This window comes from Miniopterus natalensis, chromosome 7 (assembly GCF_054644295.1).
Source record: "Miniopterus natalensis isolate mMinNat1 chromosome 7, mMinNat1.hap1, whole genome shotgun sequence".
Lineage (NCBI taxonomy): Eukaryota > Metazoa > Chordata > Mammalia > Chiroptera > Miniopteridae > Miniopterus > Miniopterus natalensis.
Window position 1 is genome coordinate 17,566,287 of NC_142087.1, and position 15,046 is coordinate 17,581,332.

The 15,046-nt window shown below is 44.0% G+C and overlaps 1 protein-coding gene across 2 annotated transcripts in view; it reads right to left on the reverse strand.

Annotated features, from left to right (window-relative positions):
- Positions 1-2,339: 2,339 nt before the first annotated feature.
- Positions 2,340-15,046, reverse strand: part of RNF24 (ring finger protein 24) — a 51,086-nt gene continuing 38,379 nt past the window's right edge. For both annotated transcript variants that reach the window (XM_016212065.2, XM_016212064.2), the window contains 4 exons: positions 14,476-14,518; positions 12,651-12,692; positions 9,144-9,223; positions 2,340-8,192 (listed from right to left, as the gene is read on the reverse strand). In XM_016212065.2, coding sequence (XP_016067551.1) covers positions 8,054-8,192; positions 9,144-9,223; positions 12,651-12,692; positions 14,476-14,518 — 304 coding nt within the window. In that variant the 3' untranslated portion in view covers positions 2,340-8,053. The remainder of the gene's footprint in view (positions 8,193-9,143; positions 9,224-12,650; positions 12,693-14,475; positions 14,519-15,046) is intronic.

Here is a 15,046-nt window from a genome sequence, read left to right on the forward strand (position 1 = left end):
GACTGGTGTCCTGCGGCGCCTCCCGTCTTGGCCGCATGGGGGCAGCAGAGGCCCGTGCCCGTGGTTTGTGAGGGCATGGCTGTTTCCTGATGGCGGCCTCCTTTGTGCAGCGTCTCTGCATCAGTCGGTTGTGGGTGCTGCTGCCTTGGTGCAGGCCGCAGAACTGGAGGGACGCAAATTGTGGCCCTTGGGTGGCGATCGAGGTCTTCTCTGCTGCTGCCCCTTGCAGCACTCCCTGACCTTTGCCTGAGCCCCGCCCCCCCATCTTGTTCTCATTTCTTCCAGTCACGTGCTTGGTGGCCCCACCTTCCCCTCAGCCACCACAGACAGCGCTACCACCCATTCGCTGTTACCACAGTGGTTACTTGTCGAGCCCCTCGTCCCATGCCTTCCTCTACTTGCTAGGGCAGAGGAACAGCTGCCCCTCACCCCCTTCCAGGAAGATAGAGGAGGGGGAGGGCGCTGGAGGGGCTTCTTGTGGACACCCAGGGCCCGCCTCCCAGGTCTCTGTGTTATGGGTCCACTTGTGCTTTAGAGGCTGTGCCAGCGCTTTACATGGGTTGTCTCACGCAGCCTTTGTGATCTCCACAATTCAGAAAAGCAAACTAGTCTGAGGTCCCACAGGCAGGGTCCCCTTCCCTTTCTTGCATTTGCCTTCCACCTCCAAGGACCCACTTGAAGTTCACTCTTGAGAAGCTGCCTTTGTCGGTGGTGTTTATGTTTTGTTTTTTTAAATTACTGATTTCAGGGAGAGGAAGGGAGAGAGTCATTGAGAGGCTGGGGATCGAGCCTGCAACCCAGGCATGTGCCCAGACTGGGAATCGAACCACAATCTCCTGGATCCTATGGCAATGCTCAACTGCTGAGCCATGCCCAGCCAGGCTTGTTGGTTGTCCTTAGCTCGCTCACCCCATGGAAGGGTTTTTGGTAGGTCCACCAGTGAGTCTCCTCACTAAATCTTATATTTTATGTCCTCACCTTCCTCAGTTGTAACACAGTAGACCTCGTGCCTTCCAGGCCCCTGTCTCTGCCAGCTTGTTCTCTGAAGACAGTTTGATACTAACCAGCTCCAGGAGCAATCTTGATTTCCTTAAGCATCGTCAGCACTCACCTTGACTCTAACTTCCAAGGTAGCACGCCCAGCACATGCCTCTGAGCTCCAGTCCTAAGGCAGTGATTGCCTTTCTGTCTGCTTGTCTATCTCCAAGGCCATCTCTACACAAAAGTGTCCACTTCCTTTCCCCTGAATCCAGCCCCCACATTTCCATTTCCTCCAGCTTGAGACGCATGTAAACTCAGTCTCCACTCACCATTGCCATCACCCTGGTTTAAACCACTGCCATCTTGTCTCAGCAGTTGTCCTTTCTAGTCTGCCCTTCAGATGGTAGCCTGAGGGTCCCACCCAACACCCCCCCCCCCCACTAGAGCCAGTGGGGGGTGGTTGTGAGGAAGGTGGCCTGTACCAAGATGAGAGCAGTGGATGGCCCTGGGGGGGGGAGATGGTTAGAGGGTTGTGTTGGGATGTGATGATTGGATGTAGGGGAGTAAGGTTCTATAAAGGCACAGGCTTATTGGGGAGGTTTGGCTTTGAGCTGTGATTGGTACCTAGTAGCAGCTGGGTATTTGGGTTGTGGATAACGTACCTGAGGATGATGGTGCATGCAGGTGGGCAAACTAGGTGGGAATTTAGTGAATACTAAGGTAGAGTGAGAGTAACAGTTGATGGACAGAGAAGGGAAAGGCTGCAAAGAAAAGTGAGGTCAGAGGGGGCTGGTAAGGGTCTTAGGAGACTGAGGGGAGAGGGGCTCTCCACACACCTGCATTGAGGATTAAGAGGTGGCCCAGTGATGGCCTTGAGGAGAACAGTCTCCCCAAAGCTATGGGGCAGAAGCTGATCTGCTGAGGGATGGTGAGGAGAAATGGCAGCTACCACAGGATGACTTTGGACCGAGATGATTTCTCTTCTGAAGTTATTTGCAGGTCTGGGATATAGTTAGAGGTTTGAGGTAAGGACTAGTGCTGCCACTTTCCCTTCCTGAGCACTAGTGTCTTTACTTGGGAAACTACCTGTGTGTGTCCAGCCTCATCTGCAAAGCTGATGCCAGGGTGGTAGGTGAGGCCTTGGCTTCTCTGTTTTCTCCCTCACTGTGGCCTACTGCTTTACTCATCACCTCTGACCTTCACCCCACACCATGGCGGGACAGGCCAGAAACTCCATCACAATTACCTGTTGCTGATGACCAGCTCCCTTTGATCAGAATTACTCACCTTGACTTCCCAACTTTTGCTACACAATCTTAAGCGGGGTGAGCACGAGTGGGTATGTGATTAACACAAAGTAGTTTTCAAAATCTGCTCTTTATTTACATTTGTTTAAGTCAATTACATGCATGTTTTATTTCTTAAATGAGTAATTAGCAAAAAATGCATTAAAATTTTAAAATAGCAATTAAATATACAAAAATATAGCTTACAAAAAACTGCGAATGTTTAAAAATATTCTGCTGCAGAATTCTTAGTGTACAAACATGTCTATGAAACCTGAGGCTCAGCATTTCATAAACCTTTTTTTGACGGAGTTATATAATATCTAGTGAATGAACCCCAGTGCGCTAAACTACAGGACTAAACTACCTTCCCCGCAGTGTCAAGAGATCCAGAGATGACAGGTATCAGGAACACTATCTTGGAAGACGGCGTCACCAGGAGGGACTTCTAACACTGGTCCCATCTGCCTACTTGATCTAGTGGAACCTGGGAGGGAAGGAGCAGACAGAGGAACAGTGTGCAGCTGGTCAAAGGTGCAGATCCATTAGGCTTGTACTGGCACAGGGAAGTGAGAGGAGCTACATCGAAGTACAGACAAGTCCCTTGACTGGTGGGGCTCCCTTTCTAGGTACATGCTCCTGGAGTAGGCAGGGTCTTCTTGATCCTACAGCTACAGAAGTGAGTACTGGATAGGTAAGTAAAGAATGCTGATGTTTGGTCTAAAAGTGGAGATAACTATTTTGCATCTTGGAACAACTTGGGCTCTAAAACAACTGGAAAAATGACATTGAACAAGCCTCTTTTCCTGATACTCACAAATGGAAGCACGTTAATCTTGCCTACTAAAGAACCATGACCCAGCATTTTCCAGTTAACTGCAAATTTCACCTGAACTTAAACATCGTGAATTTAGACATTTCTACTCAAATTCATAACAGCTAATGTGAAAGACACACTAACCCAGGGGCCAAGATTTAACACATGACAGAAGGGTGGAGATTTACATGCAGTTCATTTTCAAGTTTCAGGTCAGGGGCCCAAATGCACTTTTGCGTCCTGGGGAAGCTCTGGGCGGCAGGACACCAGAGGGGTGGGTGAAGGCTGAGAGGCAGCAGTCCATGGCCTGCTCCCCACGTTGCCTAAAGGAAGCAGCTTTAATTTTCATATTCTCCAGGGGCAGAAATGAACTTCAGGGTAATGTCATGGAGTGGACAAAGTGGGCTAGGAAAATATGGGAAGCATTTTTGGGGGGAAGGTGTGTGTGTGCGCACTTACAGTGGGGAGGGGAGCCTGACCCATGTAGCTGAACATCTATGGTGAATTTTGAGATTGATCACTTACTTGCTTAGCAACATCTGAGACATCTGCCTCGCAAGATAGGACAGTTCCTTGGCCTTCAGTTGCTGCTGCTTCTCAAGCTCCTGCCTCAAAAATGGGTGCTCAGCTAAGAAAGCAAGACAGTTATCAGGCATCACTGCTGGACTTGGGCTTCACTTGGAACTGGCCAAGGTGGTGTGGGCCGGGGGCAGCTTGTTCAGGTGGCTGCTATGCTGCTGGACCTGGATGAGAGGCCTGCACTGTTGTTCTTGGCTACAGAGCCTGCTCCTGTGTGTAGTCACAGAGTAGAAAGTGTCTGGAAACAGGTTGTGCTCCTGTATTTGGACATCTGTGATACGAGCAGGGGAGGGACTGCAATTTTTGGTTGTATAGGAAACTAGAATTCCCATGTGCTGCAATCAATAAAAATAGGCCTTACTCAAAAGGGATGTGACTGCAAAAGCATCCCCCATTCTGGGCTCACCTTTTACAGATAGGCTGACTTCCGGTGTGGCTCTTCCCACACAAATAGGAATGCTCCTTGAGTATACTCCAGTATCAGTTGAGTGGAGGAAAATGATATACATGCATGTAAATACACACGTATGTGTGTGTGCGTGTGTTTGCCTGTATATACATCAATGACCTCTGGAAGGACACACAAGGAACAAAACTGGGTGCTCCAGGGGCCAGAAGTTGGGCTTGCTGGATGTCAGGGATGCAAGACGACTGACTTATGGACCATGGGAAGGGATTACCTATTCAGGATTTAAAAAGGCATATTAAGCAATGAGCAACAAGTCAGGGAGCACTGGGCAGAGGCAGATGGACGTGACTAGGGAAGATCGGGAGGAGGAAGGGAGCCAGCAGACCTGGGACAATGGGAGCCCTGCATGACGAAGTTGCCTAGTATCAGCAGCTCCCATGAGTCAGGCCTGTCATCTGCTGGACCATGGACACAGCTAATTCTTGCAAGAGCCAGTAAAGATACTGTTCTTACAATCCCTGGGTGATGGATAAGGAAATTGGCTCTGAGAGGATAACTGGCAGAAAGGCACCTGCCTGGTGAGTAATAAAGATGATTGAAATCACTGATCACTTTTTATGTCCAAGCTTTGGAGATGCCTCCCAGTGGGAAATTCCCACAAAGCCTCTCAGAAAATTACTACAGTCATTGAGAATAGCTTAGCAGAGTGGGATCAAGCCATGGAGATGACACTTTGGAGTGGGGCTGTGGAAAGGGCCTGAGGTCATGGATTCAAGGGGCTTGGCACTGGGGAAAATGCTCTTCATTTGTCAAGACTTGTGAAGAACTGACTATCTGGCAATGGTGGGAGGGAGGGTCCCTGTATCCCTCAGCCCAGACTTCCTCATGCATCGGCCACCTATTCCCCTCTGGCCGTTTTTGTCTTGTCCTGGTCCCTGGAAGGGCAGGCCTAACCCAATCACTCTGTGGCAAAGTAAAGTGGCAGATAACCAAGAATCCAAGTCAGGCTGGTTTTGTTCCATTTCTAAAGCCAGCTGAATTCAATTGTGCCTGTGGCAACCATTAGATAATGACTCAGTCACCAGTGGAATCCAGTTGGGGGTGGTGGGGCTGAGTTCTGTTCCAATAACCTATGGCACACAAGTAACCAATCTTGGAGCTGCTTAAGATGCATTAAGACAAAGTAAAATGTTATTAGCCAGTGGCCCCAAAGCAGATTGGAGTACCCACACGTCTACAGATTAAAAGGTCACCCACTCAGAGATAGATGTAGACAGGGCAGCCTCACTGTGTGGTGTGAGCCTGAGCCAAGTATATTAAGGGATCCTTGACTCATTCTTTAAAAAAAGGTCCAGATGGAAATTTACCTTTGTCACACAATACTGTGATTAACCCCCAGCCACGTGCAGTTAGAGCAGTGCAGTACAGGGAAGTGCGGAGGAGGACCCAAATGTGGGTGGCAAATGCATTCAGGCTGTGTTGCTAAGAATTCCAGGAACTACTGCCAAGTGACAATGGCTATGCTGCAGAAGGACACCAAGCCAAGAAAGGGGAGATGACTGAGTAGAGGGGGCACTCAGCATGCCAATGCCCAGCCCCGTCCTAGTAGAAGAGCTGCATTTTAGAAAGTGCCCCCACACAAGTGTTGAGGTCACATTAGTGGCACCTCATGGGGCAAAGCAGACCCACTACAGTGCCCAGTGAAGAGTGCACAGCATTCTCGAGCTTTCCTCTAAACTATCTGGCTTTGCGCGTCTGGCCCAGTGCATGCCAACGACCTCAACTTGCTTTTGACTGTGACACAGTGAAATGAATTAATTTGCCTCCCTACAAATACAGGGACTTGGTGAGGCTGTCTCCTTGGTACTGACACAGGGACAGAAAAAGGCTGCAACTGAAAGGCTATAGTCCTACAAAAACGGAGCCAAAGCAATTTGCAGTATAGAGCGCAAGCATTCCTTTTCTGGGGAAAAAAATTCTCTTTCCTATTTGAACCCTGTAACAAGATGACATTTGTCCCAAGGCCATTCCATGGAAAATGGTGGGTGTTGGTCATTAATGAGGCTAGTCCAGAAGTAAGCCTACTTCTGACATTGGTCACTGAAAACATTTCACTGTAAACTGGGTACTTTGCAGCATTCAACTCTATTGTGCTACAAACAGAACGCAGAAACAGGGTGAAAGTCTGAGTGTACAAATGTTCTTTTCATGGGTGCCAAACAGGCTAAGGCTTTCATATAAAAATATTCCACACTTTCCTTGCCCTGTTTAAGAAACAGTCCAGTTGGCATACCATAGGAATACCATACAATAGGTCACACAGGAAACAGCCAATTCTGACCAAGTGGATTTGTAATTTTCCAAACTGGATTCTGTCCAGCACTTTTCTGGGCTAATAGGAATTTTCCTCATCCTTTGACCAGCTACCTGAGCCAAGGACAGGTTCCCTTTCCCATTCTAAGACGGTAGAGGCTGGATTCCAGAAAAAATTCCTGGATACATGCCATAAGCAGAATTGCAAAGCATCCTCCATCCTCTCTCCATACCATGGAGACTGCAGTGAGAAACTGCCCTACTCACACCAGTGGGAGCAGAGCAAAGCTGGAGCCCAGGAGCCCAGCCCTATAATGGAAGGTGAACAGGGTGTGGGAAAGAACTAGAAAGTTCTTAGCTAATTTATACAATATTCATGAATCCCAACGGACTCTGAGTCATTTCTAGAAAAGTTGGACAGAAAGCCAAAGAACAGCATGCATTTCTCTCCTATAAAGACGCTTTCAATTAGTTTCACAAGTCCGAATACTGAGGCACACAGCAATGAATGAGCAGCCCTGCAGGAGCTTCCTGAAACTATTTACAATTTCAAGTGGATCCCCAGCTACAGAATTACAGAGGGATCTTATTTGGGATGCTTTAAATTGTTAAAAAGTCAATGACAGGCATTTTCTCTGAAGTAGAAACAGAGATAGGGCAAAAGGGGGAAGAGAACAGAGGGAAGGAAGGAGGGGAGAGGCAAGGGGGTCAGCATCCTATCAGCAGGGCCAGGAGGACTAGCCATTCTCAGCTGTCTTGAGAGGCTCCCATTGGCTACCTCCCAAGATAGTGGGCCAAGACCAGTGGCTATGCTGGAACCACACTTTGCATGGGGGAATGTGGGTAGCACTGAGATCCCCTGGGGCACAGGGACAGCAAGGGCTGAGAGGCCCACCCCCTGTTGGGGATCCTGGTGGGCGGCTTGGCCAGGCCTCACTGGTGAAGTAGGCATGGGAAAATAAGAGGAAATGGCTTCTGACCAGGCCTTTCCAAATGCATCTAATGTTTTCAGCTTAGATAATTTGATAAGCAGGTGTTGTGAAACTGAAGGAGAAGTCACGGCGAGGGGCACTGTAACCAAAGCCCTTGGGTTCCAAGATGGCCTTATCAAAGAAACATAAGGTGAAAAGCCTTGTTGGCACTGTCTCACCAATCAGGTAACCGGTCGTGCTTCGGTTGAGGTAACCGCTGGTTTTACTTGGCTCAGGGGCTGCCAGGAAGGTTTGCTGCTGCTAAGGCATGCACAGTCTGCATAGAAGCTCATCTGTCCACAGGGTGGGGGGGTTGGTGGCTTTAAAGACCTGTTCTCAGTTCCCTTCTCTAACACTTGTGTTTATCTTCCCTTCTGCTTGAGAGTCACCTTACATGGAGATAAGTGTCTAGGAGACAGCATGTAATTGAGTCAGCAAGAGACTCATGAAGTTTCTTGAACCAAACCCACAGGCTCATTCAACTTCTTTTCTCTTGACATGGGGTAGTGTCAGCGCGCTTTGGTTGTCACAAGACCCAGAAGTCTGGGTTCTCAGCTTAGTTGGCCCAAGAGTTCTTCATGAGGCAAAGGAAGTGGCAGCTGGTACCCCAGCTAGAGCAGCCAACACAGAGAGCACTGGTATTCCTCCTGCCTCTATGCGGACGTGGGAACCTGCAACAGTTTGATCCTGTGGTAAGCTATACAATGTTCTCTGCCCCAGGCAGGGGCCCCTGTGGGGGTCCACGGTCCTGCTTACTGTGCAACTGGGCCAGCTGCAGAACTGGCATGTTGCATAGTGGACACACTTTCCGAACCTCCAGCCACTTAATAAGGCACCTGCAGAATGAGACACCACACGAGGGAAGACATCAGTCCCATGCTTATGGTACACCACCCTGCCCCACCCCGCCCACACATCTTGCATGCTGAACACTTCTGTTGCCCAGAACAGCCAGGTCCTGAGGAGCTCCACCCCTCGGTGGAGAATGCACTTTACCCTCTGGAGGAACCAGAGCCTCCAAGCATGCTGTACCCTCAGTCATCCACAGTTTCTCAAAGAAGGAGAAGTACACTGACGGTGGTGTGAAGTAGGAGAAATAAAATTTTCTAATAGAAATGCAAAATGCATAAAATTGCAAGAGAATGGGGAATATGAATATATCTGCAAGAAGAGGGAGGCAAGCCCTAGCCAGTTCTGCTCAGTGGTTAGAGCGTTAGCCTGCAGACTGAAGAGTCCCAGGTTTGATTCCGGCCAAGGGCACGTACCTCAGTTGCAGGCTCGATCCCCAGCCCTGGGACCCAAGGGCATGTGGGGGAGGTAACCAATCGATGTGTCTCTCTCAAATCAGTCCCTCTCTCCCTTCCACTCCTCTGAAAAGCAACGGAAAAATATCCTCAGGTGAAGATTAAAAAAAAAAAAAGAGGAAGGAGAGAGCCCCACACTACCCTTTACATTCAGACATATCTTGATTTAAAATAACTGTGGTTTTGATTAAAATAAGTTTTTTGGAATGGAAGCTCTCACTGGAAAGTTCCAGTTAAACAGCTATAGCCTGGACTCCCAGGAGGTGTTGGCTTGTCTGGCTCTCTGCCCAAAGTCCTGCTGTGGTGGTCATATTCCACAACCCCGATTCTCGCAGTGTCATGCACTCACTCCCCCAGTACTTTCTGTATATGGACCCATCATGAAGCCTTCAAGCTTGTCTGGCAATGTCCCAAGCCCACCAGTAAGTTGGTAGATGTGCCTCAAACTCAGGTCCCCTTAAATAATTCCACGCCAATACTCACTTTCTGTGGAAGGCATGCTTACATGGACAAATCCCCAACTCATCTCGAGGCTTGAAGTCTTCTAGACACACTGCACAGAGCTGAAAGATAAATTCACTGATGAGACAAAGTGTCTGCTAGCACTCTCCCAGGCCACAAAGTAAAGTGCAGGCCCCCAAGGCCCAGCCATTTGAAGGAGTTTACAATGTCCCACAGTTCATTAACTGAAAGAAACAGGCTCAACTGGGCAAGGTCTTCTGAGAAGAGCCTTCTGCTCCTCCTGTCACGTCTTTAAAGATGGAGGGCAGATGGGAGAAGACAGAAAGCAACAGGCAGTTTCCTTTGCTTTAGTGCCTTAGAAGAATAAGACTTAGATTAATTCTCACTAGATAGGCTGGACATAATGTAACTTGCCTGGGGTGTGCTCAGGGGCTGACTTTCTGCTGGGGTGCTCTGCCTGCTCAGCACCATAGCCCCGGAAGGGGACTGTTCAAGCCCTGGGGCAGGCCCTGGAGCTCTCCTTTCTATGGTAACATTTTTTTATTTTAAATCCTCACCAGAGTTTCTTTTTTCCATTGTTTTTCAGAGAGAGTGGAAGGGGGAGAGAGAGAGAGACAGTGAGAGGGAAACATCCATATGAGAGAGACACATTGATTGGTTGCCTCCCACTTGTGCCCTGGCAGGAGCCAGGAATCGAGCCTGCAACCGAGGTACATGCCCTTGGCCAGAATAAAACTCAGGACCCTTCAGTCTGCAGGCCAATGCTCTAACCACTGAGCCAAACCGGCTAGGGCAAGAGAATAAGTTCTGGAGAGCAGAAACTAGTAAGTATTTTATGCTTCTTTGTGTGGTTTAGTACAATGTCTACCATGTTTTACGTATTCAATAATTTAAAAATTATTTTAAAATTTAATGTTCACTTATTTTCCTTCTTTAAAATCAAGAACACTGCATATAAAACTAACATTGGGCTGGCTGGGTGTGGCTCAGTGGTTGATCATGGACCCATGAACCAGGAGGTCACGGTTCGGTTCCCAGTTGGGTTTGTGGGCGTGCAGGAGGCAGCTGATCAATGACTCTCTCATCACTGATGTTTCTATCTCTCTTTCCCTCTCCCTGCCTCTCTCTGAAGTCAGTAAAAACATATTAAAAAACAAAACCAAAACTAACATCTGTTTGATCAACTTCCCCTAGTTTTTTTCCTCTTTTCTCATCCTCCGTGTGATCATTATGTGTTCTTCTCAAACAGAGTAAAACACTTTGCAGTCTGTATACAAACCCATGAACAATCTGGTGTTTATTTCATTTTACATAAACATTTATATCATTTTGCAACTTGCTTTTATCAAGACCCCATTAGAGATTTTTCCAGGTTGATTGATGTATTTATAGATAGAACTTGTTCCTTAATTTTGCCTGCCTCATTGCATGAATCACCGTATCAGGTTTTCTTCCTTCCCTCTCCCCCTCTCTTGTGGGTAATCTTCCAGTGTATCGTGTTTTATTTATTTGTTACACTACTGATGGACATTTAGTTTATCTCTGATTTTTCACTATTATAATTATTCATTAATAACAGTATCCATATTGAAATTCCATGTGCTTACACAGGACCAAGCTACATGTCACTATATAATTAGGCTTCACACATACACAAAAGTTTGACAAAAATAGTTTCATTACCAAGAAATGCAGCTGGAAAGGACCAAATGAATTGTGAAAAATGCATGATGGTCTCTAAATACAAGCTGTAGAGCAAGGTTAGGTTTTCCTAACTATAGTTTCAAATAACAGGGGGGAGGGTGGATCAGTAGCTTGGTCAGACCTAGTGAATCTGAAATTGGTGGGTACAGCTGGGATACCGACTCTGATATACAATGCTGCAACACAGTGCACTTACTCAGGACAAAGATTCTAAACTGACGGGTCAGACCAGTAAAAAGACTTCTGTTCCTGACAAACCTGGTTATTCAATATTGCTAATGTATGTCAGGATTTAATCTTTTCATTTATGGCCATCAAAGAGACCCCAAATAGAAAAGGGATTGCCCTGTATTACTTCATGTTAATTTTGGCCACATGCCAAAGTTAACTTTTGGAAAAGTTTAAAAATCAAACAGTAATCGATGCTTGAGTTCAATCCAAGGTTAGGTCTAAAATGCTGTAACATATAAACTCTGATTAAAAATATGCAGAAAGCCTGGCCGGGTGTGGCTCAGCAGTTGAGCATCGACCTAGGATCCAGGAGACCACGGTTTGATTCCAGGTCAGGGCACCTGCCCGGGTTGCAGGCTCGATGCCCAGTCGGGGGCGTGCAGGAGGCAGCCGATCAATGACAACAGTCATCATTGATGTTTCTATCTTTCTGTCTTCCTGTCCCTTCCTCTCTCTGAAATCAATAAAGATATATTTAAAAAACAGAAAATAAAATAAAATAAAAATATGAAGAAAGAGCAAAGGAGCAGTAAATGATTTCAAAGTGTTCAACAATAATATAAATCATTTTTTTTATTATTCAAATAATTTCACAAACTAACTGTCTTTAAAAGGACTGGCAATGTAGCTTCACCACAGTTAATGTAATAAAACATAGATATTACACGTGCAGCTTTCCAAGTCCTGGCTTTAAACACCAACTTAAAAACTCGGAAAAGAGAAAGGGCCCTAAAATTAAAAATAAAAATTCTGAACATCTGTAGTTAGAGGCAACACAAGGAATAGAACAAGAAAGAATTCTTAGACTATGTCTTAAGGTATACATCATGATACACACACACTTTTTTGTATTTAAGTTACAAAGCCTAATAACATAGGGAACACCTACGAACCAACAACCATGTAGCCTCAACACTAGATAATCCCAAGGATATACCTCTCCTTGTATATTCTTCCCTATTCCATTCCCTCTGCCTCACCTCCCCAAACTCCTACCCCCAAGAAATAATCACTGACTTTTTTGTGACATTGGTAAGAATGGACTACTGGGAACAATTTCAAGAGTGAAATTACTGCAAATTCACCTTGAGTAGAAAAACCAACTTATATCTATCTCATACTCATGATATAGCACTGACAGCGAGCAGCATCCCTGCTGCTATGCAATCTTACATGGGGACCATCCCTATTAAAAACATAAGTTATATTACTCTTTTAAAGTCTTCACACAGCCCTGACCAGTGTGGCTCAGTTGGTTGAGCACTGTCCCATGCACTGAAAGGTCGCTGGTTCAATTCCCAGTCAGGGCAAATACACAGGTTGCGGGTTTGATCCCAGTCAGGGTGCACACGATTGATGTTTCTCTCTCTCTCCCTTTCTCTCTCTCTCTCTCTCTCTCTCTCCCCCCACTTCCTCTCTAAAAAAATAAAAACATATTTAAAAAAATAAGTTCATACAATTGACTTTTATATGACCTCATCCTCAAATAGTCTATTAATCTGATCAAAATAAACCTAATTTTTTTCAACTTCTGAAAATAAAGATGTTTAAGCATGTCTCCAAAAAAAATTAAATACCTCTAAGGCAACTTACCTCATGTAAATTCAGTTCTTTTACTTTCTCTTTTAATATAACCTGTAAGACAAAAAAGTATGTTTTTATATCCATTTAAATCTGTAATTAAAAAAATTTCTCATTATACTTACAAATATTTTTCTTTTGTGTATATAGCTCATTTCCCCTATATTCAATATTGAAGAGAATTTCTTTTACAGTTTGAGATAGAACATTTAATCAACATTCTTTGACCTTGAGCAGTGATGCAATATCCTTCTGGAAAGCAATTTTAAATCTGTGACAACAGATTAAATTTTGGGAAAAGACATTAAGTATGCCCATCTGGATTAAGTGCAAACATGGGGGCAAATAAATGAGGTTCACTGCCTTATGGTTCAGTAAAACACAGCACTGGCTGATGAGACTGACTGATTAGTAATTTATAAAAGATTAAAAAGATCAATCTTAATCTTAGAAGTTTTGCTCAATATTATGCATCACTATCCTCAGAAAACTTTTGCTCTATCTAGAGTTATGCAACAGGCTTAAAATTCATCCAAGTGCTGTTCCTAACTTGACTTTGTAGTGACTGGATATCAGTTTAAAAGAATGCCAATTGATAAGAGGGCAAGTTACTATTTCAATTGAAAATTTCTGAGAATAAACTTAGTTTGTTAGTTACATATCATCAAGTGAAAAAACAGGCAAGTGAAATCTGAGAAAAATCTCGATTTTGAGTGTATTATATTCCTGAACCAAAAATAGTCTTTAGGGCAAATCACAGTTTCAGGGATGTATTACATTTCTAATTCAGTATTTTTTAAGGATAATTTTTACCATATGTCTTGTGACTTTATTAGCTCTATTAGTCAATTTCACCTTTTAAATGACTAGCAAGGCCAATTTCACTTTCTAGTTAGCATTTTTAACATACAACTATCTTGTAGGTTGTCAAGATCATGATAGAACTGAGATAAAAAGATTCATTTATTTAGAAAACTAAAACAGTCTACTCTGTGTATGAATCCCACATGAGATCTATGGGGAAGAGTGTGTGGACATCTAAGGAACTCTCCAATGGGCTCAGATTTCAAAGAAACCAGGCAGAAGATGGACAAAAAGGTATGTAATCCTAAAATGGTGAGATGGTGCTATAACATCATGTCAACAAGGTTAAAGGCTTAAGTAAGCTGAAGCTTGCCACGCACCCTCTTGCCAAAAAAGCTAGGAACAAAAAAAATATTTCATGCTTTGGTCCAAAAAAAAATTAAGGACAACTAGGCCCACTGTTTGGTGTCAGTGGTAAAATGTTAATGGGTGACACATGGAAGAAAAAAAACCAAATTTTATTTTGCCTTCAAGTAAAGCTAAGTTTATTACTTTAAAGAACAAATCAGTAAAAGGATAGTACAAAGGGGTTGGAGTTATCAGTGATGATCCAAGTAGACTTCTAGTAGTGTGACATGAGCTAACATTTAAAGTACAAAAGGGGAGGAGATGAGATCACTATAACAGAGCTGGTCATTTCTGAGGAACTGGTATGTCTTTAATAAAGGAGGCAAAAAAATTATTTAATGGAATCTCATTTAATATAATCTTTAAGGATTATAAACTACAGCATTTCTCTTTAGCGAAATGTTATCTTAAGTTCCATGTTAAATTATTGTATCATGTGAACTTTCTATAACTTCGAATAATTAGAAAGAAGAGTGCTTAAAGCTGATCTATTTTGTACTGCAAACTGGCAAGTGAAATGCTAAAATGAACACAAGTCCTAGTTTAAAATGAGTGGAAATATGAGTTCTCATTTTTTTTTTTGGTCAAAAACACTATCAAAGCCAATCTGAAGTAAATTTCTCACCTGTTTGTAGGCATAAAATTCTTTGTGTGCTTGATGTCTTAGCCTAAAAGACAAATGAACAATGTGATATTGAGATTTCTAAGACAACAATTTGAAAAAAATAAGGAAACTGCTAATTTTGGTATCAGTTTATATCATTTATGGTTTAAAATCCAGAATCTTTATCCTGAAATACACCCAAATGACATATCTGTTACCATGTCATGAGAAAGTGACCAGTGAACCATAAAATGTTATTGAAATATAAGTTCAAGTAAAATCTCATTGAAGCAAAATTTCAGTACAACAAATATTTTAACAAAGCCTCAATTCTTTTTATATTGATGATAGTCCACTTGTTACAATATTTAATATATCACATTTTTCTTAAAAATTTTAAGTATTATACATCTAGTAATGTACAAAAACCTTAAGAATTCAGCTAAATATTAAAATACACACACAGACACACACACACACACACACACATAAACACACCAGTGTAAATATCATCTAGATCAAGATATACATTTCCAGCACCCCTTATATGAATTCTCCCAATCAATATCCACCCCTAAGGGGTACCAACTAT